At 45.3% G+C, this 20,991-nt stretch overlaps 3 protein-coding genes across 4 annotated transcripts in view; 1 reads left to right on the forward strand and 2 right to left on the reverse strand.

The window, feature by feature from the left end:
- Nucleotides 1-1,266: 1,266 nt before the first annotated feature.
- On the reverse strand, nt 1,267-11,480 carry Chtf8 (chromosome transmission fidelity factor 8). The gene is made up of 4 exons (XM_034522223.2): nt 11,371-11,480; nt 4,683-4,738; nt 4,302-4,419; nt 1,267-3,898 (listed from the first exon to the last, which is right to left on the reverse strand). Exons 2-4 carry the CDS (start codon nt 4,703-4,705, stop codon nt 3,674-3,676), a joined length of 366 nt encoding a protein of 121 aa, XP_034378114.2. The 5' UTR covers nt 4,706-4,738; nt 11,371-11,480; the 3' UTR covers nt 1,267-3,673.
- Nucleotides 2,082-3,677, reverse strand: Derpc (DERPC proline and glycine rich nuclear protein). Its single transcript, XM_076915834.1, has one exon. It carries the CDS (start codon nt 3,675-3,677, stop codon nt 2,082-2,084), a length of 1,596 nt encoding a protein of 531 aa, XP_076771949.1.
- The window catches only part of Utp4 (UTP4 small subunit processome component), a 28,111-nt gene continuing 18,569 nt past the window's right edge, over nt 11,450-20,991 (forward strand). Inside the window, exons 1-5 of one of the 2 annotated variants that reach the window (XM_034522218.2) lie at nt 11,450-11,577; nt 12,251-12,411; nt 15,479-15,670; nt 16,253-16,337; nt 18,229-18,318. In XM_034522218.2, coding sequence (XP_034378109.1) covers nt 12,253-12,411; nt 15,479-15,670; nt 16,253-16,337; nt 18,229-18,318 — 526 coding nt within the window. In that variant the 5' untranslated portion in view covers nt 11,450-11,577; nt 12,251-12,252. Of the gene's footprint in view, nt 11,582-12,250; nt 12,412-15,478; nt 15,671-16,252; nt 16,338-18,228; nt 18,319-20,991 lie in introns of both variants that reach the window. The other variant, XM_034522219.2, reaches the window with a different exon arrangement.

Here is a 20,991-nt window from a genome sequence, read left to right on the forward strand (position 1 = left end):
TCACCCACAGCTCCACCTGTTATCCACTGTAGGTACCATTTTAGTGCTGTGTTTTGTACTCCTAATGTTGCTATGGCAGCTTGATGACACAAGATGCAGACAATGTTAGGCGACAAGGCAGCCGCTATCCTGTTGCTGGCAACCATGAGCAGCTGCTTCTAGAACTGTTGCTTTCATTGCCCTTGGAGACTGGCTTTTTTGTTGTTTTCAGGTCAAGAATTTTTTATTGCATTTATCAAAATAAAAATTCTTACATAACTGTGGCGTGTCCATTGCTATGACAAAGAACCAAAGTAAACTTTAAGGAGAGAAAGTCCACCATGGCTCATATTCTTGGTCTCCTGTCAGTTGCCTGTTTCTGGGCACACGCTGAGCAACACGGAGCCGGTGCTCAAGCAAAGCACTCATCTGGGAGCTGCAGGGAAGGAGAGGGTGCAGAGGACACCAAGCACAGAACCTACGCTCAAGACCATGTCCATAGTGACTAACTTTCCTCAGCTGTGCTTTGCCTCCCAAAGTCTAACCCACTTCCCCATTGGCCTTTAAACCATGACTCTACCGACAGAGCTGCTTCTTCCCTCATGTTCAAGAGCCACCTCCAGCCTCTATCAAAGAGAGAGCTGTGCTGGGGACCAAGTCTTCACCACGAGTGCTGCGGTATAGTTCCAATCCAAAAACACTGGGATCTCAGAACTGTGTCCTCTTGTACTTAGTAAGTCTAGCTCATTAGTTTTAAAAGGCTTAGTGGTAGAGATGGAATCCGTGGAATACAGAAGTAGAGTAAGAGGTCAGCAGGACAGCCCAGGAGTAAAAGGTACCTACTCCCAAGCCTGCCGACCGGAGCTCAGTCCTTGAGATCCAGATGGTACAAGTGGCCACCATCCCACTCCTAACTGCCCAACTTCCACACACGCTACCAGCATCATGAGTGTACACACACCACTCAAACATTTTAAATGGTGACTTAAAAGATTTCACAAATAAGGTAAGTTGTCACCGTTGCCTCAACTTGGAGAATTAAGCCATTAGGCCACCAGATAGATACGACACACGCAAGATGGCTTATTTTCTATTGTAGAAGTCAGAATCTCACACTCCTCAAATGATTCTACAAGACTGAGTGAAGGCTAACCAAAGCTTGTTCCCTCAAATGCAAGCATGTTGGATGGAAGGTAATACAGGGTTGTTGTCATATTAAAAAAAAGAAAAAAAGATAGAGTAAACTTACCCACTGTTGAACAGAGAACAAAATGGAATGACAGCAGCAACCCTCCACCCCATTTATTAAAGAAACAGTAAGAAAAGATACAATGCAGGAAAAACACCAACCATCCTTCACATCAGGCTGAACAAAGCACAGTGATTTTCCCTGTCATCCCTCCACCCCCACCCTAATCCCCCAATTCCCATCCATGTCAGTTTAAGTTTTGAGGTTCTTTGATTGGGAGTACCAGTGAGGAGGGAGCTGGATGATTGGAGGGACCGTAAATCTGGTCACCTCTAAGTCCCAGAAGAAAGGAACTGCAGGCCCAGTCAAGCAGAAATGTGGTGGGTCTGTGACGTGGGTGTCCACCTCCCATTCTGTGTTCAAGCCCCAGGGAAGGTCTGGCAGTAGAACATGACTAGGTCCAGGGTGCCCAGGTCAGAGTCACTGAAGCAGTCTGCTCACCAGTGCAGCATCACTAGACAGCAAGTGAGCCAATTCTCCAGTGGTGAGTGGGGAATTAGGACCTGCAGGCCAATGTATCCCTGAGGAAAAGTCCACGAGAACAATTCGAGAAACTATTAAGAAACAAGGGGCAGAAAGCTGTGCGACAAAAGCACAGAGGCTTCTGGAAGGCCAGAGATCCTTTTTCTTGAGGCCAGGATCACCCCTATCTGCCAAAGTCCATGTCTCACAAATAACATTTTGCCTTCAGTCAAGAAAAAAGCAGAGGAAAATGAAGGCTCATTTGAACTTGAGCCCAGCTATGTTCTTCAGACTGTAGTTCCGTATCTACTCTTTTATCTAAGAGATAGCCCCAGCTCAGAACCACAGTGCTTAAATAACAAAGTGGCCCTGAAAAAAAAAAAAGAGAGATTTAAGGGGGTAACATTCCATTTGGGTACATTGCAGCCATTGGACCCCCTGGTCTGGGGAAAGCAGCTGGATTTGAGCCAGGGAGGCTGCCCACCCTAGGAAATGGGACCAAAGTCTTGCCTACAGGGCCATTCATCCTTGGAAAGGAAGCTGGGTTAAGGCCCAGGGTCCCTGTTGGTCTTGCAAAAGGAGCTGGGTTGATACCCACAGGGCCTGCTGGAGAAGAACCCAGGTGTCCAGCAGCTGACCTGGGGAAAGGAACTTGACCCGGGCCTAATGGACCAGCAGACCTTGGGAAGGCAGCTGGACTTGGACCCTGCAGGCCAGCGGCCCTTGGAAAGTTAGCTGGGTTGGGGCCTAGTGGCCCAGAGGCTCTTGGGAAAACTGCTTGATTTGAGCCCTGGAGGCCAGCAGACCTCTGAAAGGTACCTGGATTTGAGGCCAATGTGCCAGAAGCCTGAGAGAAGGCAGTTGGGTTCAATCCTCCTGATCCTGTCCCCCTTGGAAAGACTCCAGCATTTACCCCCATGGGGCCACCTGGTCTTGAGAAATGAGCTGAATTAGGACCCATGGGGCCAGGAGCCCTTGACATGGGAGAGGGATTTGGCCCTGGAAGGCCAAGTCCTCGAGGGCTAGGACCTGTGTTTGGGCCTATGGGGCCAGGCACTCTTGTCATGGCGGGCGGGTTTGTACCCATGTTTCCAGAAGCCTGTGAAAAAGAAACTGAATTTGTCCCTAAAAGACCTGCTGCCCTTAGAATGGGGGCAAGATCTAAGCCTTGAGGTCCAGCCATTCTTAAGTTAAGACCAGATCCTGTACCCAAGAGGCCGCCTGCTCTGTTGTCCAGATTTGGGCCTGGGCCTAGGCCACCAGCTCTTGGATTGGGCCCAAGACCTGGTCCTAAGCCACATGCGCGTGGGTTGGGCCCGAGGCCTGGGCCTGGAAACATACCTGACCTAGGGGCCGGGTTTGTACCTAAAAAGCTTGATCTGAGATTTGGATTTGGTCCAGGACCCAGGCCAATTGGCCTAGGATTGGGAGGACCAGTCCCAGAGGACAAAACTCCTGCTCTCATGTTGGGTCCACATCCAGGGCCCATGGGGCCACCACTTCTAGGATCAGGACTTGCTCCCAGGAGCCCACCTGCCCTTGGGTTGGCCATAGGACCAGGTCCAGGAAGCCCTCCTAATCTGGGGTTAGGCATAGGCCCTGGGCCTGGAAGAGACCCTGTTCTAGGGTTTAAACCTGGTCCTGGTCCCAAAAGGCCTCCTGGCCTTGGGAAAGAAACTGCACCTGTGCCAGTGGGATTCATCCCTCTTGGAAAAGAAGTCATGCTTGGGTCACGAGCACCAGCAGGAAAATGTGCTGGATTTGACGCCAATGAGCCTGCTGGATTTGGAAAAGGAGCTGGATTCCTTGGAAATGGAGCCAGGTTTCCACCAAGAGAACCTGCAGCCATAAGGAAAGGATCTGAGTTCACACCCATCGGGTGGCCTGCATTCATAACAGGACCTCCGTCCAGCCGTCCTCGAGGTGGCAACGGAGCACGAGTCCAAGGAGTTGGCCGCTCTCTAGGGAAAATCCGGGGCTCTTTCATACTTTCTTGGGGACGTTGGTGATGATAGGCTTGGGGCGAGTTTTGAAAAGGATCTTGTTTTTGATGAGTGCTGTCACCAAGTACTGGGTGCCAGTCTCTCGACCAAGCTCATCACAGTCCTGCTTCCCAGGAGTGTGTTTGACAAGGACTGCAAAAGGTTTCTCCAGGTGGATGATTTTCCCATACAGGATATGATGCCCCACGATCAGCACAGGGATTCCCTTTGGCAGAACAGAAGGAGATGCCTGAGGTTGAGGGCAAGGCCATTCTTTTCAGGTGCCTTTGAAAGTTGCTTGCTTTTGGCAGCAATGCTCCAGGCACCTCCAGTCCCTGGTCTGGCTCTATCACTGTTAAAAAACCACATTGGCAATCCACCCTTGTGCCCTTTTCATTTTTTGTAGCCCCATGTAAAGAGCATTTCTACTTTTAGGACTCCTGCAGATTCCCAAAGGCTCCATTTCTCTGCTATTCCAGAAGGTGGGGACAGCAGGCAGATAGCTCTACAGACTGGCTAAACCTGGAGTAACAAACCTGAGGACAGTCCTCACGCTGGGTCCTGGGAGCACCACCTTGATGGAGCTTGCTTTACTGAGGCATAAGGCAGGGAAAGAAAAGCCCCCTCACCTCAGTGGTGTAATGTAGGTCTCCCAGGAGGTTTCCAGCTAATCCGGTGCTGTAGCGAGCCTCGATCTCCCCCTGTAGCTCCATCAGCACCCATTCTGCCAGGCCTTCAGCCCCCGTACTGCAAGCAAAGGGCTGGCGGTTACAATATTTTTGAGCGGTGAAGGATGAGTAGTGTCCTACACCTACACCACCATTAGAAGCCCAAAGGAACTCTGTTGAATACAAGTTCTCAGGAAACTGGGCAGTACTGGGAACTGAAATATAGATCTTAATATAAGAATGTATATAAGATGTACCTGAGGACCCTAATTCTTCCAGAAGAGTGTAAACCCACTATAGCTCTTAACATTCAAGCTAAGTAAAATCTTAAAAAGTACTCACCTGGAAATAACAATTTGCACCATGAGCCTTCCTTCTTTAAAAAAGCAACTGAAAAACTAGAGGAAAAAAAAAGAAAAAAAAACTTTTAGGACAGCAATAATTATAGCTAGTATTTATCACTCAATTGTGCAACTGGCACTTCCCCCTTTGAGACAGGATCTCTATGCAGCTACCCCTGAACTTTCAATGTAGCTGAGGTTGACCTTGAATTTGATTCTCCTGCCTCTACCTCTAGCTTATGTGACGCCAAGGACCCAACCCAGGGCTTCGCAAATGCTAGGCCAGCATGCTGCCAACTGAGTTTTACACTCCAGCCCAATGTGTGGCAGGAACTTAGAATTCTAAGTGCTTCCAAACATGTTACTCGATTGCCTTAGCAACGTCAAAAGCGTTAGGCTTTCTTGCTGACCCTGAGCATATAGACTACAGCCGTTAATGACAATCACTGGACTGGTGATCCACTCAGGTGTATTACAACAAATGGTAAGGCAATTCTTTCCTTTTTTTTTTTTTTTTTTTTTGAGACAGGGTTTCACTATGACTCTGGCTATCCTGGAACTGCGTAGACCAGACTAGCCTTGAACTCATAGAGATCCATCTGCCTCTGCCGCCCAAGTTGTGGGCTTAAAGGCTTGTGTCACATGCCCGGTAGTAAGCTGATTTCTAATGTGATTCTCAGCTACAGACTACCTTTCAATGGGGGTTGGGGGGGGAGTTCCTATACCTTCATATTATACAACAGCACCACCAGGTGGCAATTTGAAGCACCCTAAAAGCTTGCCGATAACTGGCTTCATTTGCTGTATCTGCCGGTCAGGGATACTGGATTGGGGAACCAAAGCTACAGTTTCTGGTTGTCTTTCAAATGAGACAATATATAGTGTTACCAGCCATGGTACAACAAGTCAACAGGTTTTATAATTGTACCCAAACTCAGAAAAATACTAATCAAGATTTGTTCTTTCTTTTTCTGCTTAAGCATAGGTCTTGCCACACAACCAAGACTGGTCTGGGACTTGGTATAGTATATTCTTAACCTCAGCCTCTAGAGAGCTAGGACTACAGCTGGCAGCCTCAGGTTTCTTTACTGGTTCTCATCACTTCGGACCTCCAGTAGGCTTCTATTACCATTTATTCCTATTTTGCAGTTGAGGCTACTGGGTCATATACAAATAAAAATCATGTATTCATATGTGATACACACTCAACTAGATATAGAGTATAGAGAGCCAAGACAAGAAACTGGGCCATCGCCGGGCAGTGGTGGCACACGCCTTTAATCCCAGCACTTGGGAGGCAGAGGCAGGCGGATTTCTGAGTTCGAGGCCAGCCTGGTCTACAGAGTGAGTTCCAGGACAGCCAGGGCTACACAGAGAAACCCTGTCTCGAAAAACCAAAAAAAAGAAAAGGAAAAAAAAAAAAAAAAGAAAAAGAAACTGGGCCATCTAGTTACTTAAAAGTCACTACTTAATTTTTTTCTTCCTAAAGGACAGAAAGAACCAAGTACCAGCAAGAATGAAAAGGAATCACAAGATCATGCAGCCACTGACAATGTGTAAGCACTGTTTCCAGCAGCACAAAGGCACCAAGATTAGAGCCATGAATAAGTGAGTCTCTATACCCAGAGGCTGTGGCTCCACCGAGAAAAGACAATAAATATACCATCTTTGAAGGCAAAGATCTTTGTGCTTATAACAAGACCATTCGCAGCACTTAATCTAAGTATTTTGAGACAAGGTCCATCTTTGAACTTCCAATTCTTCTGTTTTAACCTCCTAACTACTGGATCAAAGGCATGTGGCGCTGAGCCCTGCTTCCAGAGCACTTCCGAAGTGAAATAATTCCAATTCAAAAGGCTGAAGTTCAGGTTTCAGCTTGTAAAATGGAAAGCTACTGTACGATCATGCTCAGGTCACTAAATGACTAGAGCTAACACCTAGATCATGACTCACTAGTGTCATGACTAAATATAACCCATGCAAGACTTTAGACTCCTATTGAGAACAGCTAAGTTTTTAAATTGGGAAGTAAGCAAGTCAGCATTTGACAGTCTAGCTTGGATTATAATTCATAAAGTATGCAATACACAGATTGTAAAAGGCCAGTGCTGCACAGACATAGTTCTTTCAAATATGCTTTTGTTGACTGATGCAGTCAGTGCATGATGAGTGTAAGCTGCAAAAACAAAAACAAAAAAAAAGGTGGTCTAAAAACTGTAATAGAGAATTCACATCCGTGAACATCATATTCTAAGCATAGGGAAGATAAAAACGTACTTGGCAACCTACTGGGTCCAGGAAGATGGTTCAGCCATGCACCTGAGTTCAAATCTCCATTGCCCATGAAGACACTAAACACACAGCATTAGCATCTTCAACTATAGTGGCCTTCTGAGATAGGAGGCAGACAAAGGAAAACCCTTGAAAGCCTGAAGGTATGCAGTGTCAAGACACTGTCTCAAGGCAGAAGACAAGACCTAATGTCCTCCATATTCACACACACATATATGCTAAACACACAGAGCAAAATACTACACTTCTGAAAACTAATTTCAATTTTTGTGTGCTTTTTATCCACAGGAAATAGAGACGGAGTGGTTGCCAAGTTTTCTCAGTGCATTATCTGCTTCCTGGACAGACTTCTATCAGAATTCACAATGAACTAAGAAAAGCAATCTGACCTCTGAGTCAGGGTAGCACTTGCAGGTTCAACTGGAAACATACATCTTTATATACAGATGCCGGAAGCCTTGACTGATTTATTTTTATTGATACTGGCAAACATCTAGCAATAACTTGGAAAACAGTAATTTTGTGGCTTACAGCCTGGCCATTCTGTTACTGTACCTTATCAACCCTGTAAAATTTGTTTTATGCTAAATCAAATTAGGTGGCTTATGTGTATATAAAAAGAAATGCAAGCTCAATGTGTCAGTCCAACTTAGAGATGCCTGTATATTGACATGATTATATTTATGTGATTTGTGTATATGAGGACATATATAGATAAGAAACACTGAATGTTAAGTTCTCTTTAGTAAACTTTAAAAGTCTACTTTCAGGGTTTGAGATTTCCTGTAGCATCTAAACTATATTACTCCTTTTCTTGCTCCTTGAGGTCACCAGACAAGTGTCTATAGGGCTAAATTAAGTACTGATTTGAGAGCACAACCAACAGAGGTGACAGGAGTGTGACCATGTGTCCCAGTTAGCATACAGTTTATTCAGAAGGTCTCAAAAGCCAGATGTGGGGCTATGCATCTGCAATCCCAGCCTTTTAGACTAAGGCAGGATGGCTCTGGGTTCCTACCCAGCTACACAGTAAGCCCGTCTCCAACAACAAAGGTGGACATGAAGGATCGCCTTAAACTACACTTATCTCCTTGTGAATAGGCAGGGGAAAAAAAAACTGAAAAAGAGGTGAAGCCTACTATAAGCAGAACACCTACAATCTGAAAATATGATATGCTTCCAAATAGAAATAAAAACCATATTAGGCCACTAGTGTCAAATTTCAAGATGTCTGTTTTCCGGATGCTCATCTGCTAAGTCTATGCAAATATTCCAATATCTGAAGCACTTCTCCTGTGAATTCTGAATGCTGTTTAAACTATAACAAGCCAAATTCTGTTAGTAGTAACAAAGAACAAAAATATTACAATGACAGTTCTCTGTATGGCATCAATTTTTGAGTCTTCAGTCTCACTTCATGCTAACACTAAGAGGCAACCAGTTCTGGGATTGTCTAAGACTTGGCCCGTTAAGAAAGTAGTACAGTGTTACCAATACAAAAAGAGTTCATCTCGATACTCTTGGACTGCTTACTGGATTATCTCATTCCATTCTGACAACCAGCTCAAGTTAGGCATGGTTATCACACCCCTTTCAAATAACAGGCTTAGAACAGGCTAAGCAACTGGTCACATAGCTAGTAAGTAGTAAAGCTAGATGTGTCCTTATCCATTCCATTGTGTGGTCCAAATGCCAGCCCCTCCTCATACAGAACTTCTCTGAGACCCAGCCACCTTGCAATTGGCCTCATCCTCAGGCACAACTGAAAGCAGGCTTGTACCTTGCAATGAAAGCAGCTAACAATCCAAGCTGATACATCAAAGTAGCTAATGAAGCTATGACCTCATCCATGTTTAGGCTTTTTTTTTTTTTTTTTTTTGGTTTTTTCGAGACAGGGTTTCTCTTGTGTAGTCCTGGCTGTCCTGGAACTAACTCTGTAGACCAGGCTGGCCTCGAACTCAGAAATCCACCTGCCTCTGCCTCCCAAGTGCTGGGATTAAAGGCGTGCGCCACCACCCGGCCTATGTTTAGGCTTTAAAAGTCAAATTCAGTGCTACCTTCAGGATTCAAGATTATACCCTAAACCCTCTGCCCCTCAGCCAGGAAAAAGAGGCCATCAAGACTGAGGACTTTTTGCTATGGGTTCACTTTAATTTCTAATCAAACTCAATTCTCATCCTCTGCTCTCTAATGTATTACATATTAAAAGGATTACTGATGTCTTAGAGAACAGCCTGATCAATGACCCTTAAAATGGGAACTTCCCAAAATAAAATGTGGTGTCAGTATGATATGTATCTAACCATACACACAGAAAAACAAAGGACTGTGATACAATGATTTCAATCTAATGATACAAAGTCTTCTAAATCATGTTTCATAAATGTCCATTTTATTAGCCTGTTCTAGATTGAGTTCCAGGACTGCCAGGGATATACAGAGAAACCCTGTCTCAAAAGAAAAAAAAAAATCCATTATAATGTATCTAAACATTTTGTGTGGTCTGCTGGGGATTAAACCAATGAACAAGATAGGCACTACCTCTACCAGCATTTTTGATTTTTGTCCGTTTTAAAGGAAATATGTTCTAATTCTTCAAAACTATACTTTTAAATTTTTTCTTTAAAAAATTAGGGTAAAATGGCTTAACCATTTCAAAGTAAAAAGAGTTAAATGTTTCTTAGAATCTGTCAAGTAGAACATCACTAATATCACACTCATAACTACTGTGAATGTTTACAATGGACAAAACAGGCTATAAAAACAGGCCATCAAAGTCAACTTTGTACAACTGGAGAACAATTCAAACGCTTTAGTCAGGGCTTACCAAAATGCTTCAGGGCTTAAACTCTGGAAAGTCATTTCTCTAAATATGACAACTATTTCTCTATGTGCCTTTCTAGCAAACAAACACCTCATGAGTTTTATATATGACTGAATACAAATCATTTTTATTACCAGTGTCATGGTGGTTGTGTGACTGAAGGGGATGTTTGATCCTAATTTTCTAAGGAAACCTTGTCTCTTAATAGGGTTGTTACTAAGTCTAAACTGCCTTAAATGAGACACTTTGCTCCCCCTCCAAAATGGGGTTGTGGAGGGAAGATGGAACTGAATGCTTCCGAACTTTTCATTAGTGAAGAATGTTTTCAAAACGTGTTTAGATACTATGCAGACACGTGGTACGCTCCCATCACGTGGCAGGATTCCTCCATTGGAGGGAATCAATTACTGTTATTTGTAGACAATGGGTAGAAAAGATGGCTTCAGTCGATTTGAGTTTCTCCGGTTTTCTCCAGCTTCTGCTACTCTGCCACCCCATCTCAACCTTTCCTCCTCTTCCTGCCATTACAGCCTCCTCCTCCCAACCCTTTCTGGCCGCGCGGCAGTTGTGGGGGAGGTCCTCCTCCTTCTGGAGTCTTCCATTTCTCCTATCTCCTCCACCCTTGAACCCCCTCCCCCGCCCCCATCCTTTCAACTAGACAGACTCTAACTCCCTCTTCCCCGTTTCTCCAGCTCCCTTCAAACTATCCCAAACTACTATTGGAACCGTTTTATTAAGGTGTTTAACCCTCCATCTACCCTCCTTAAGAAACTATTCCCCACCTCACTCTTAAACTGCTTCTCTCCACGGCCCCCACCGATCTTCATATCCCTCATCCTTCTTCCAAAGATTCCTCTTTTCAACTACCTTCCTCTATCACTCAATACTATCCAAAATCGTTCCCAGTCCCGCTACTCTAGGACACCACCCTCCTCAACTCTAGGAGTCACTCCACCCACAAAGCACCCGAGATCACTTTGCAAGCACCCTCCAAATAATGTCTCCCAGCAGCTTCCTCCTCCCCACTACCACGATTTAAAATAAACGTCCCCTGAAACAAGCCTCACATTTCTGTCAGTTCCGCCCCAAGCCCCTTTTGAGCCTCCTGCTGCCATTCCGGCTACTTTCTGGGTTCCAAGTCCGCTCGATTCCAGCAGGCCTCCCGACCGGGGACTGAGCCCCTTCCCCCGCACATACCTCGTGGATCCGGCCCGCGCTGCCCCCTGCTCCGTCCTCCGCCCGCGCTCCGCCAGCCTTTCCGCCCTTTTCCTACCCCACCCAGCTCCCTCGCTCCCTTCCTTCCGTCCTTGCACAGCTCCCCGTCCCCAAGCTTCCCCGGCTCGCGGCGGGCTAGCCTCGGCCCTCGCGGCCCTCACGGCCCTCACGCTCCCTTGCCCAGCATGCGCCCCTCCCCCGCCCGCTCCCCGCCCCTCCGCTCGCCATTCTTCTCTCCGAGCCGCGCGCCCCGCCCGGCCCCGGCTCCCTAGCTGGCCGATCCTCCGCGCTCTCGCTGCGGTTCTCGCCCCCAGCCTCGTTCCCCGCGGCCTCCCGCGCCCCCCGCCCGCGGCCTGACCTGCAATGGCGGCCGCCGAGCGCGGCGCCGCGCGGCCAACGGGCGACAACCGAACCTCCCGCCGCCGTCGCCGCCGCCGCGAGCATTGCCTGCGCACTTCCGGCCTCGCGCCGCCTAGTACTTCCGGGACGGAGCTGTAGAGTGCGCACGCGCGCACGTGGGCCCGGGGCGGAGAGAGGCGAGGTCCCGGGGAGCGAGTGCCAGGCGGTAGGTGAGTTCGGGGAGCTGCCCCCGGGGGCAGCTGAAACAGTGGGTTTGGAAGGGTTGCAGTTCACCCGGGGTCGGGGGCCACCGGGCCTTGGTAGATGCTTGGTTCTGAGGCGGAGTGGAAGCTACTCCGTGGACCTGGGAGAGAGCGGAGCTGGCGGACACCTCGCGCTCTTCAGTCGCTCTTCAGAACGTGCCCGCTCTGCCCGTGGCTCCCTTGAGGGTAGACGTGTAAGAGGCGAACAAGTTCCGCTCCCAGTAGGTGTGTGTCAGGTACTAGATCAGGCAGACTGGGAGAGACCACCAACTTCTGTCGTTGCCCACCCGTGCTCTGGGTTCCCCTCCCCCATCAACCCCTTGTCAGTCTTAGAATGGGCCTGTGATTTGCAAACTCAGTAATGTTAAGGAGAGAAATTATTGGTAAAGTGCCGATTTTCAAACTCTCTTCCTCCAAGAGCTTAGAAAGATGGAGGGATGGAGTTGGCCTTTGGGAGCTAAGTTGCTGAAGCTTCCTATTGAGCTTCTGGAGACTGAAAAGTCTTGCTGGGGCATTATTAGAAATGAACTTACGTGAGAGATCATGGAACCTCCCATCCAACAGTGATGACAATAGATTGAATGCATAGGAGATTCTCCAGTTAATACTTAACAGTGACTCCTTTTGTCCCTCCAGGAATGGGTGAATTTAAAGTCCATCGAGTACGTTTCTTTAATTACGTTCCTTCAGGCATCCGATGTGTGGCTTACAATAATCAGTCAAACAGATTGGCTGTTTCACGAACAGATGGCACGGTGGAAATTTATAATTTGTCAGCAAACTATTTTCAGGAGAAAGTAAGTCTTTTGGGAGCCTGGTGTGGTATTCCTGATGTTAATTCTCTTAACTTCAATTCTACAACTTACGTGTCCTGTCTTCAGATAGATGAAGTGACTCTTCCCGCTGTGGAATTGCTTAGAACTTCTGTAGCATATCTGAGCTCCCTTAATGGGTGAAAGCAGCCCAGGGGTTTGATCTTTCTAACACTGCTTAGACATCTCCTGCCTAGGAATTGTGTCACTATATGCCACTTGAGGACCGAAGTTTGCTGGATCTTTTGGCCACTACAAGAAAAAGAATTGTTGAGATCATTGTGATTCTGGTAAAATAGCATTTCTTGCTGAAGGTCTTAGTATGCCTTCCATTTGTCAATGGAAAGTTTTCAAACATTGTAATAGCAGAAGATTTTACTAACATAGCAGCAAGCAGACTCCCAAGTTCACCTGTCTCCAGGATTGTAGATGTATTTGTCTATTTGGAAATAGAGGAGACTTTTAATTAGGTGAACTGTCTCTTTTGGGTACACATAAAGATTTGTTGGTTTTGTATGTACCAGTATTTTGCCTACATGCATATATGTACACTTCAGATGTGCCCATAGTGGTCAGGAGAGGGCATTAGATCCCCTAGAATTGGATTTAGAAGTGGTTATGAACTGCCATTATTAAGTGCTGGGAACCCTTTACAAGAACAAATGCTCTTAACTGTTGAGCCATTTCTCTGGCGCCAAAGACTTTCTCCTCAAGAACAGTAGTTACTAATATCCTTCAGGTGCAACATGCAACTCAGTTCAAAAGAGAAGTGATAGGTGGATGAGTACTCAGTACCCAGCAATCAGGCGCCTAAGATGTAAGCACTCTGTCAGTGTTTCCAAGAGTGAGTGTCAAGTACTGGTAATGAATCATATGTCAGAGCTTTTGCGTTCCTGAAGAAAGGTCAGTAAACAGTTTCTCCCTTGTATAATCAATCTGGGATTAGTACTCTTGACAGGTAGCATTAGGAGGCCTCACTGAAGAACTACTGTGTGTAGAACAGTTGCAAGTCCTTGCCCACAACAAATGGGTCACTGCTAGAAACACGACAAACATGGTTGGGTATACACCTGTTGCACAGTGTGACTTTTCCGTTTGTCGTTTGTAACCTCTATACTGGCATAGTTTGTATTTTTGCTTAGTGGCTCTTTTCACTGCTAAACTTCAAATTCTGTAAGATCGGGGGCTACATTAGCAATGTTTGTGACTCTCCTCCGGCTCTGTGTCCGGGACAAAGCTACTGCTAAGTCAGTGTTCAGGGAGTAAGTCCTCCATTTCTTCCCTGCCTTTCCTACTTTTAGCAGCTAACTAATTCAGTCTCATCTTCTGTTTTCTCCATGTCTCCTTTCCTATTGGTTAAATTGCTAGCCTCTGGCCAAGTGAAATGGATCAGTGAGTAAAGGTCCTTGCTTCCAAGCCTGAAAACCTGAGTTTAATCTCTGTAGCCCATATGGTGGAAGAAGAGAACAGCTCCTGCCAGTTGCCCTCTGACTTGCATATACACTAAGTAAATACATGTAATAAAAAGCGTAAGGAATTCTGGCACAGTCACATCACTCTCAGAGCAAGACAGCATTAGAATTAAAAGGTTAGGAGCGAGGAGTTAAGAGAGCTGTGCTTCTGTCATTCCGTTGCCTTGGGCTTTTCAGACAAGTCACTTTACCCATCTGTCTCTTGGCTTTGCAAATTCAAATAAGAATTTATTTATCTCTGAGTTCTGGGCCAGCTTGGTCTACATAAAGACTTCTATCCAGGACAGTGAGGGCTACATAGTGTGAGGCCCTGCCTCAAAAGAAAAGTAAAAAAGTAGCCTAAGTTCTGAACAAAAAGCTGGAGTGGACCGAATTGTTTTCTAAGCATCCCTTCCAAGTGAACTGGACATGCAATTGAGGTAGATGGTCAAGTGTACACACTGTCATTTAACATGTCTGCACTCATGAGTCTCTTGATGGAGGACTGTTTTGAGTAATTGGAATCGGTGGGCAGTTGTAACATAGTAGAAAATATTTGTGTGAAAAACAAACCAGCCCCAGGTGGTTTGTCTTTGGCATATTTAGGCAAGACACAATTTGATGAAAACGTATTCTGGCGATAACTTGATCCCAATTTTACCAAAGCATACATAAATCTCCTTGAGGAACAAAGTAAGCTAAATACAGAGCAGACATGACTGCATTAAAACTCTTTGTAAAGTTCATAGAGATAGGTTCTATGGGTAGACTGGGAGAAACAGGCTGAAGAGTCTGCAGGAGGATCCGATGCTGAAGAAGTCCAGTCACTCACATAGCACAGAACTCACCAGACGATTGAGCTCCTAGCCTTCTGGGAGAATAACAGGTTATATGTCCCTTCCCTTCAAGGAACAACCCTGTGTGCTAACATTCCAGGTTCCCTGGTGCTTAGTTGTGAGCACAGAGAACTCCAAGTTTGTAATAGCTTTTAGAAAATTAGATACTTCAATCAGGTGGTGGTGGCACACACCTTTAATCCCAGCACTTGGGAGGCAGAAGCAGGTGGATCTTTCTGAGTTTGAGACCAGAGCAAGTTACAGGATAGCCAGAACTGTTATTTTGTTTTGAGACAGAAAAACTGTCTCAAAAAACAACAAAAAAGAATTTTAGATACTTCATATCCAACTGGACACCAATCCAACTTTTTATGCATGGGGACTTACTGTAGCCCACCCTGGCTTCGGGTGTCCTGGCTCTGCCTCCTGAGTTCTAAGATTAGAGTTATAGAAGCCACCACACCTGCTGAGTCAACCTTGAGTATCCTAATTCTTAAATATTAGTTGAAGAACTTCTGTTGAATTAGTCCTAGTTTAAAAAAGAGAGAAATGTATAACATGTCATTTTAAGTAACTAATATTTGAAGCTGAAAGAGATGAAAGTGTGTAATAGACACAAATGTTTGATAGTGACAAACTAGTAGTTATTTGTGAGGAAATACTTTTCAGGTGCCGGTGACTGAAGAATTCATGGCAAGTTGGGAAGGTATGCTGCTCTGTGGTTTTGAATTCATGGCAGGTTGAGAAATGACGATGCTTCTGTAGTTTTTCCCAGGTCATGAGTCTCGGGGTACCGAAGCCCTGTGTTGGGCAGAAGGGCAGCGGCTCTTTAGTGCTGGACTGAATGGAGAAATTCTTGAGTATGACCTACAGGCACTAAACATCAAGTACACTTTGGATGCCTTTGGAGGACCCATCTGGAGTATGACCGCCAGCCCCAATGGCTCTCAGCTTTTGGTCAGTAAGCAACTATTGGTAATTCAAAATAGATTAGTCTATGGCCACTCAAACCTCTTTACCCATGTTTGTATTATGTAACATAGGAACTGTGGGTACCAGGAATCATAAAACATAAGGTTGGAATTGACACTGAAGCTTAAAAATTCCTGGAGGTGGGCTAGAGAGGTGGCTCATCAGTTAAAAGCATTCCTGCCCTTCCAGAAGATCTGGGATTGATTCCCAGTGCCCATACGGTGGCTCTCTAGAGTCTAACTCTAGTCTGATTATATACTATCCTAAATATCTCCATCTGGGTTTAAAGGTCTTTTATATGTATGGGCCATGGGTCTCTGGCAGGCGTGTGTAAAGCCTTGCTTCTAATCTGTGCCATGTGCAGAAATTCAGGTTGACCAGGAATATACTATCAATGTCTTGATGGTAGGTGCCCCTCCCCCTCTCACAAGCTTTTTTGGTTTGTTTTGATTTTAGGCAAGTCATAGCTTTAAAGAAGAAACAGCATATGCTTGTGTGTGTGTGTGGGGGGGTGTATTAGTCCTGTACAAAGGCTCACTTAGTCTGTGTTCTACCTGTCTCTAACAGGTTGGTTGTGAAGATGGCTCTGTGAAACTGTTTGAAGTCACCCCAGACAAAATCCAGTTTGCAAGAAATTTTGATCGGCAAAAAAGTAAGGCTTGTTTTGGATCGGGCAGTGGACAAGAAGTTATGTTTTTATGTCACTAAAGTAATAGGATATTTTCCTGTGGCTATAGGAAATGCTTTGTGTATACACTAATTTTTTTTCTGAGCACAGGGGAAGTTCTAGAAGGTGTCTCATTTAGCATAGCTGCAATTGCCTGACTAAGCAAATATACAGAAATTCAAAGTAGAAAACCAGTGTTTTGTGAAAATGAGTATGTTGTTTATCACCTGTGTCTTAGTCTGGGTTTGTGTTGTGATAAACTCCCATGCCTAGAAGCAACTTGGGGAGGAACAGGTTTATTTCAGTCTCCAGTCCCACCAACATAACTGAGACAGAAACTCACACAGGGCAGGAACCTTGAGGCAGGAGCTGATGCAGAGGCCATGGAAGTTGCTGCTTGCTTAGCCTGCTTTCTTATAGCACTCAGGAGCACCAGTCCTGGGGTGGCATCACCAACTGTGGGCTGGGCGCCTCCCACATTAATCAACAATCCAGAAAGTGTACCTCAAGTTCACCCACAGGCCAGTCTGGTTGGGACATTTTCTCAATTAAGGGTCTCTCCAAAATGACTCTGTCTTTGTCAAGTTGACATTAAATCAACAGTGTATTCAACAAAACTCCTCTTCTGTGAAATGTAAACACTTTTGCATAGAGTCTTAAAACTGACTTTTTAAGTGATGTGCTGTTTGAGGCTGATTCCACTGTGGGACTAGACTGCCTTAAACTCCCCATCCCGCTGCCTCTGTCTCCTGAGTGTGAAATTACAGGTTTGTACCACAAGAAAGCTGCCATTCCTTTGTTCCCTCTTCCTCCTGCTTTTTATGACATGGGTTCTCACACTGGCCTACACTTGCCTGGCGCTCTGTGTAGCCCTGGCTGGCCTTAAACTCATGACAATCCTGCCTCAATGGTGCAATTACCTCTTAAGTTTTGCTGGCTGTGGTTCTTAACCTTACTAGCCAATTTAAATGCCATGGGGAGTGTCATGAGCAGCTGCTGGGGTTGGGGCTCTGGGGTGTACCCGCACTAGGGTGAAGAGCAGGGGTTGACAAGTACTTTGTGAAATACTGAGCACAACAGTACTGAGGCTTTGGGGGTACTACAGCCTCTGCTAACTCTGGGTATAGCACAGAAACAACCAAAGACAGTCTGCGAACAGATGTGTATGCTGTATGCTGGTAGAACTTGATTTTAAAAACCAACAGCGATTGTGGTTCGTTGGTGCCTGTTTTGGAGAGTAGTGACCATGGTGTGTGTTCTCTGTGTCCTTTGGTAATTTTGTCAGGCTGACAAAAAACTGACCAGCACAACCACCAAAAAAAGAAAGAAAGTAAAAACATAACTACAGCTGGTTAACAATAGCATCTGTTGTGAGAAATAAATTATGTAAGGATCTGTTCTGAGAAATAAATTATCTCATTTTGTGATCATCGTCAGGCAGACATGCCTGCACAAACCAAGGTGGCCGACATCATTGGACAGTACAATCCTATGAGGGTGCCCTCCTATATCTGGTGCATCCATGTTTGTAATGCCAATATTTGTGCATGATCGTACATATGTTTGAGCACTCGTGCAAGTATGTCTCTTTAATCTGTGAAAAGTCAGTGTTTGTGCACACTGAAATTTCCTCTCGTTTACCACCACTTCATTCTCAAAAGAAAACATACTTACACATTTTCCTCATCTGTTTATACATTATTAAAGCTAGTTGTCAGATACTTTATTGTGGGTCCCAGAACAGTTTATCAACCATGGTGGCTGAGGAAACTTAAGGCTGAACTGTGCCAACCCTGTGGGTGGTTGTGGAAGGAGAGCTCAGTTAGGTTTTGTTGTATATTTAGATGGCACTTTTTATTGTTTTCTTACTCCTAAGGTCGGATACTGAGTCTCAGCTGGCATCCTGCTGGTACCCACGTTGCAGCTGGTTCCATAGACTACGTTAGCGTGTTTGATGTCAAATCAGGTGACTGTCTCTCTGTTTAGTACATTTGGGGTGTGCGTTTTGTCAGATTTACATTTCTCAGTTTCTAAATGCTGACTTTGCCTCTTTCAATGACCTGATGGCCCAACTCCTCACTAATCCCTTCACAAGTCCATCACAAATCTCGCCCCTTGTTTTCTACGTGTTTGTTCTATGTGTGTATGTCTGTGTGTCTGTGTCTGCATTTCTGTGTTACATGTGTGTATATGCCTCTGTGGGTACTGTAAGTACCGGAGGGGATGTCAGATGTTCTCCTTTATTGCTTACTCTCCCTGCTCTTTTTTTTTTTTTTTTTTTTTTTTTTTTTTTTTTTTTTTTTTGGTTTTTTGGTTTTTTTTGTTTTTTTTGAGACAGGGTTTCTCTGTGTAGCCCTGGCTGTCCTGGAACTCACTCTGTAGACCAGGTTGGCCTCGAACTCAGAAATCCACCTGCCTCTGCCTCCCAAGTGCTGGGATTAAAGGCGTGAGCCACCACCGCCTGGCTCTCCCTGCTCTTTTTGAAGCAGAGTCTTCTTTTTTGTTTGTTTGTTTTTAATATAACCTGGCAAGAAACTAGTCCTAATGATCCTCCTGTCTCCAGTTCCTCTTTGTTGGGATTGCAGGCATCTAGGGACCAGGCCCAGTTTTTACACATGTTCTGGGATCCAGCCCCCACCCCATATCCTCCACTTGCTTAATAAGCCCTAGTAACTCCTCAGCCATCTCTGGCCTCCTGCTGCTGTGTTTGATTACCACTGCTGCTTTGTAGGGGCTCTCTACCCTTCAGTGGAGGCTGGCAGCACTTTCTATAGGAGATATGACAGTAGCTTTTTTACTCCAAAATAATGACTTTCTTTTCTGGTTCTTGGCCTGGAAAATTGGGCTACTAGACACCTTCAATGTGAGCTTCCCTTTAACTTGTTAGATTAGCATATTCGTGTGTGCAAAATACAGAGACAAAATGGGTCAGACTTGTCTTCTTGTCTTTTTCCTCGGTGCCTGACTTGTGCATTTCTTTATCTGTCTATATTACACATGCCTATAACCAAAGAACTCTTAAAGGCTTTTTACAAAAAGAAGAATCCCCCTGTCCCTTCTCCCACTCCCCAAAGTAAGCCACTGCAAGTCTTAGTTGATTCTTTTAGGGTTTATCTCTGCTGTGCACAACATGTTTACAATTCTGCATTGTGATTTTTATGTTCTGTACATTGTTGATTTCAGCACTGAGTCTTTCTTTCTTCCCTTTGTACCTTGTGCTGTGAGTGTCCAAGCACATAGTCGCTTGATCCTTCCCATGTGCTCCTTTTAACTGGGTTCCACTCAGTAGTCAGCTGTTTTCATCATGGCCACATTGTGCTGCTCACAGAGGAAGTTATTCTCCTTCCTGCCTGCTTCCTGTTTAATATTCTTCTTCTCCCTCAGTTCCTGCTACTTGATCCTTGAAATCTTTCAACTGTATAAGTTGATACAAAATACATCTGAGTAGTTTGGTGGTTTTGTTTGTTTTTTCTGTCATTTCTATGTCTTTAAAAATAAGTCTCTTTGTTTTGACTTCTGGTCTAGCTTAGCCGCTTGGATCCTGCTGCACGGTGTGGGGTTGGAAGACTGGTGTTTCAGTCTTTCCAGGGCCCCTTTTGCTTCTGTGTTGTTTAGGACCCCCCCCTTCCCTGTTAGTAAGTATAATGCCATTCTAATTAGTGTCCCCTTGTGCAGACAGAGAGTTAGGCTTCTGTTTGGTTTCTAGGCCCCTTGAGCATGTGCCTCTTCCCCTTTCCTTTTCCTATGTGGACGGTTTCTTTGTTTCTTTGCTGGAAATCCAACCCAGGGCCCTCTATGCAGAGGTGAGCCCTCTGCCCCCAGGCCCTGTTTTACCCTGAAATCTTCTTTATACTTGCTAATGTCTGAATGTGTTGTGGGTTTGGGTTTGGTTAGTTGGTTTTTCTCTGGTGTCAGTTGTGTTCTGTATCTGAGCTTCTCCTTTCCCTTTCTGGTGTTTTGTTACTTCAGTGTGGGTCTTCTGACTTTCTCCATCACTCTTATTTTTTCATCTTTTCTGACTTCACTGCTTGCTAAGATACATTTGTTGTTTTTATATCTTAATCTTTGTAGTGGAATTTTCACTTAGCCACCTCCAAAGGTCTTTCCTGGTTTCAGCTGTTGGAGATTGAACCTGGGCCTTTGCTAAGCTGTGTTCTGGGACTGAGCCTCTGAGGCTGACCTTTCTTTTTTAAGAATTGTAGTTTGGTTTTTGATTGTGTGTACTTGTGAAGAAATCTGCTAGGACTGTAGTTACGGGTGGTGCTGGGACCCAAACTCCAGTCCCCTGTGAGAACAGTGAGCACTGAACAACTGCGCTGTCTCTCCAGCCCCGATCCTGACGCTCTTAGTGATAATACCTGGCAAGTGTTCTGCACCCTCCTGTTGATCTGCTTGTTAGTTAGTCTGCTTGGCTTTTCTCATTAGAGGAACCTTTCTTCCCATGTGTGCTGTTTACTCCTGTCACCGTAGCGGGACCCCAAGCATGACCTTCCCTGCAGAGGCATCTGGGTGTCCAGTCTGGAGACTTGTGAAGTCGGGACCTTATACTTTTTTTTCTTGAGTGACTTAAAATCAATCAGTTGGGTTTGTTGTTGTTGTTGTTTGTTTGGGGATCAGCCCAACCCTGAGCATTACATGT

This window comes from Arvicanthis niloticus, chromosome 18, assembly GCF_011762505.2.
Source record: "Arvicanthis niloticus isolate mArvNil1 chromosome 18, mArvNil1.pat.X, whole genome shotgun sequence".
Taxonomy (NCBI): domain Eukaryota; kingdom Metazoa; phylum Chordata; class Mammalia; order Rodentia; family Muridae; genus Arvicanthis; species Arvicanthis niloticus.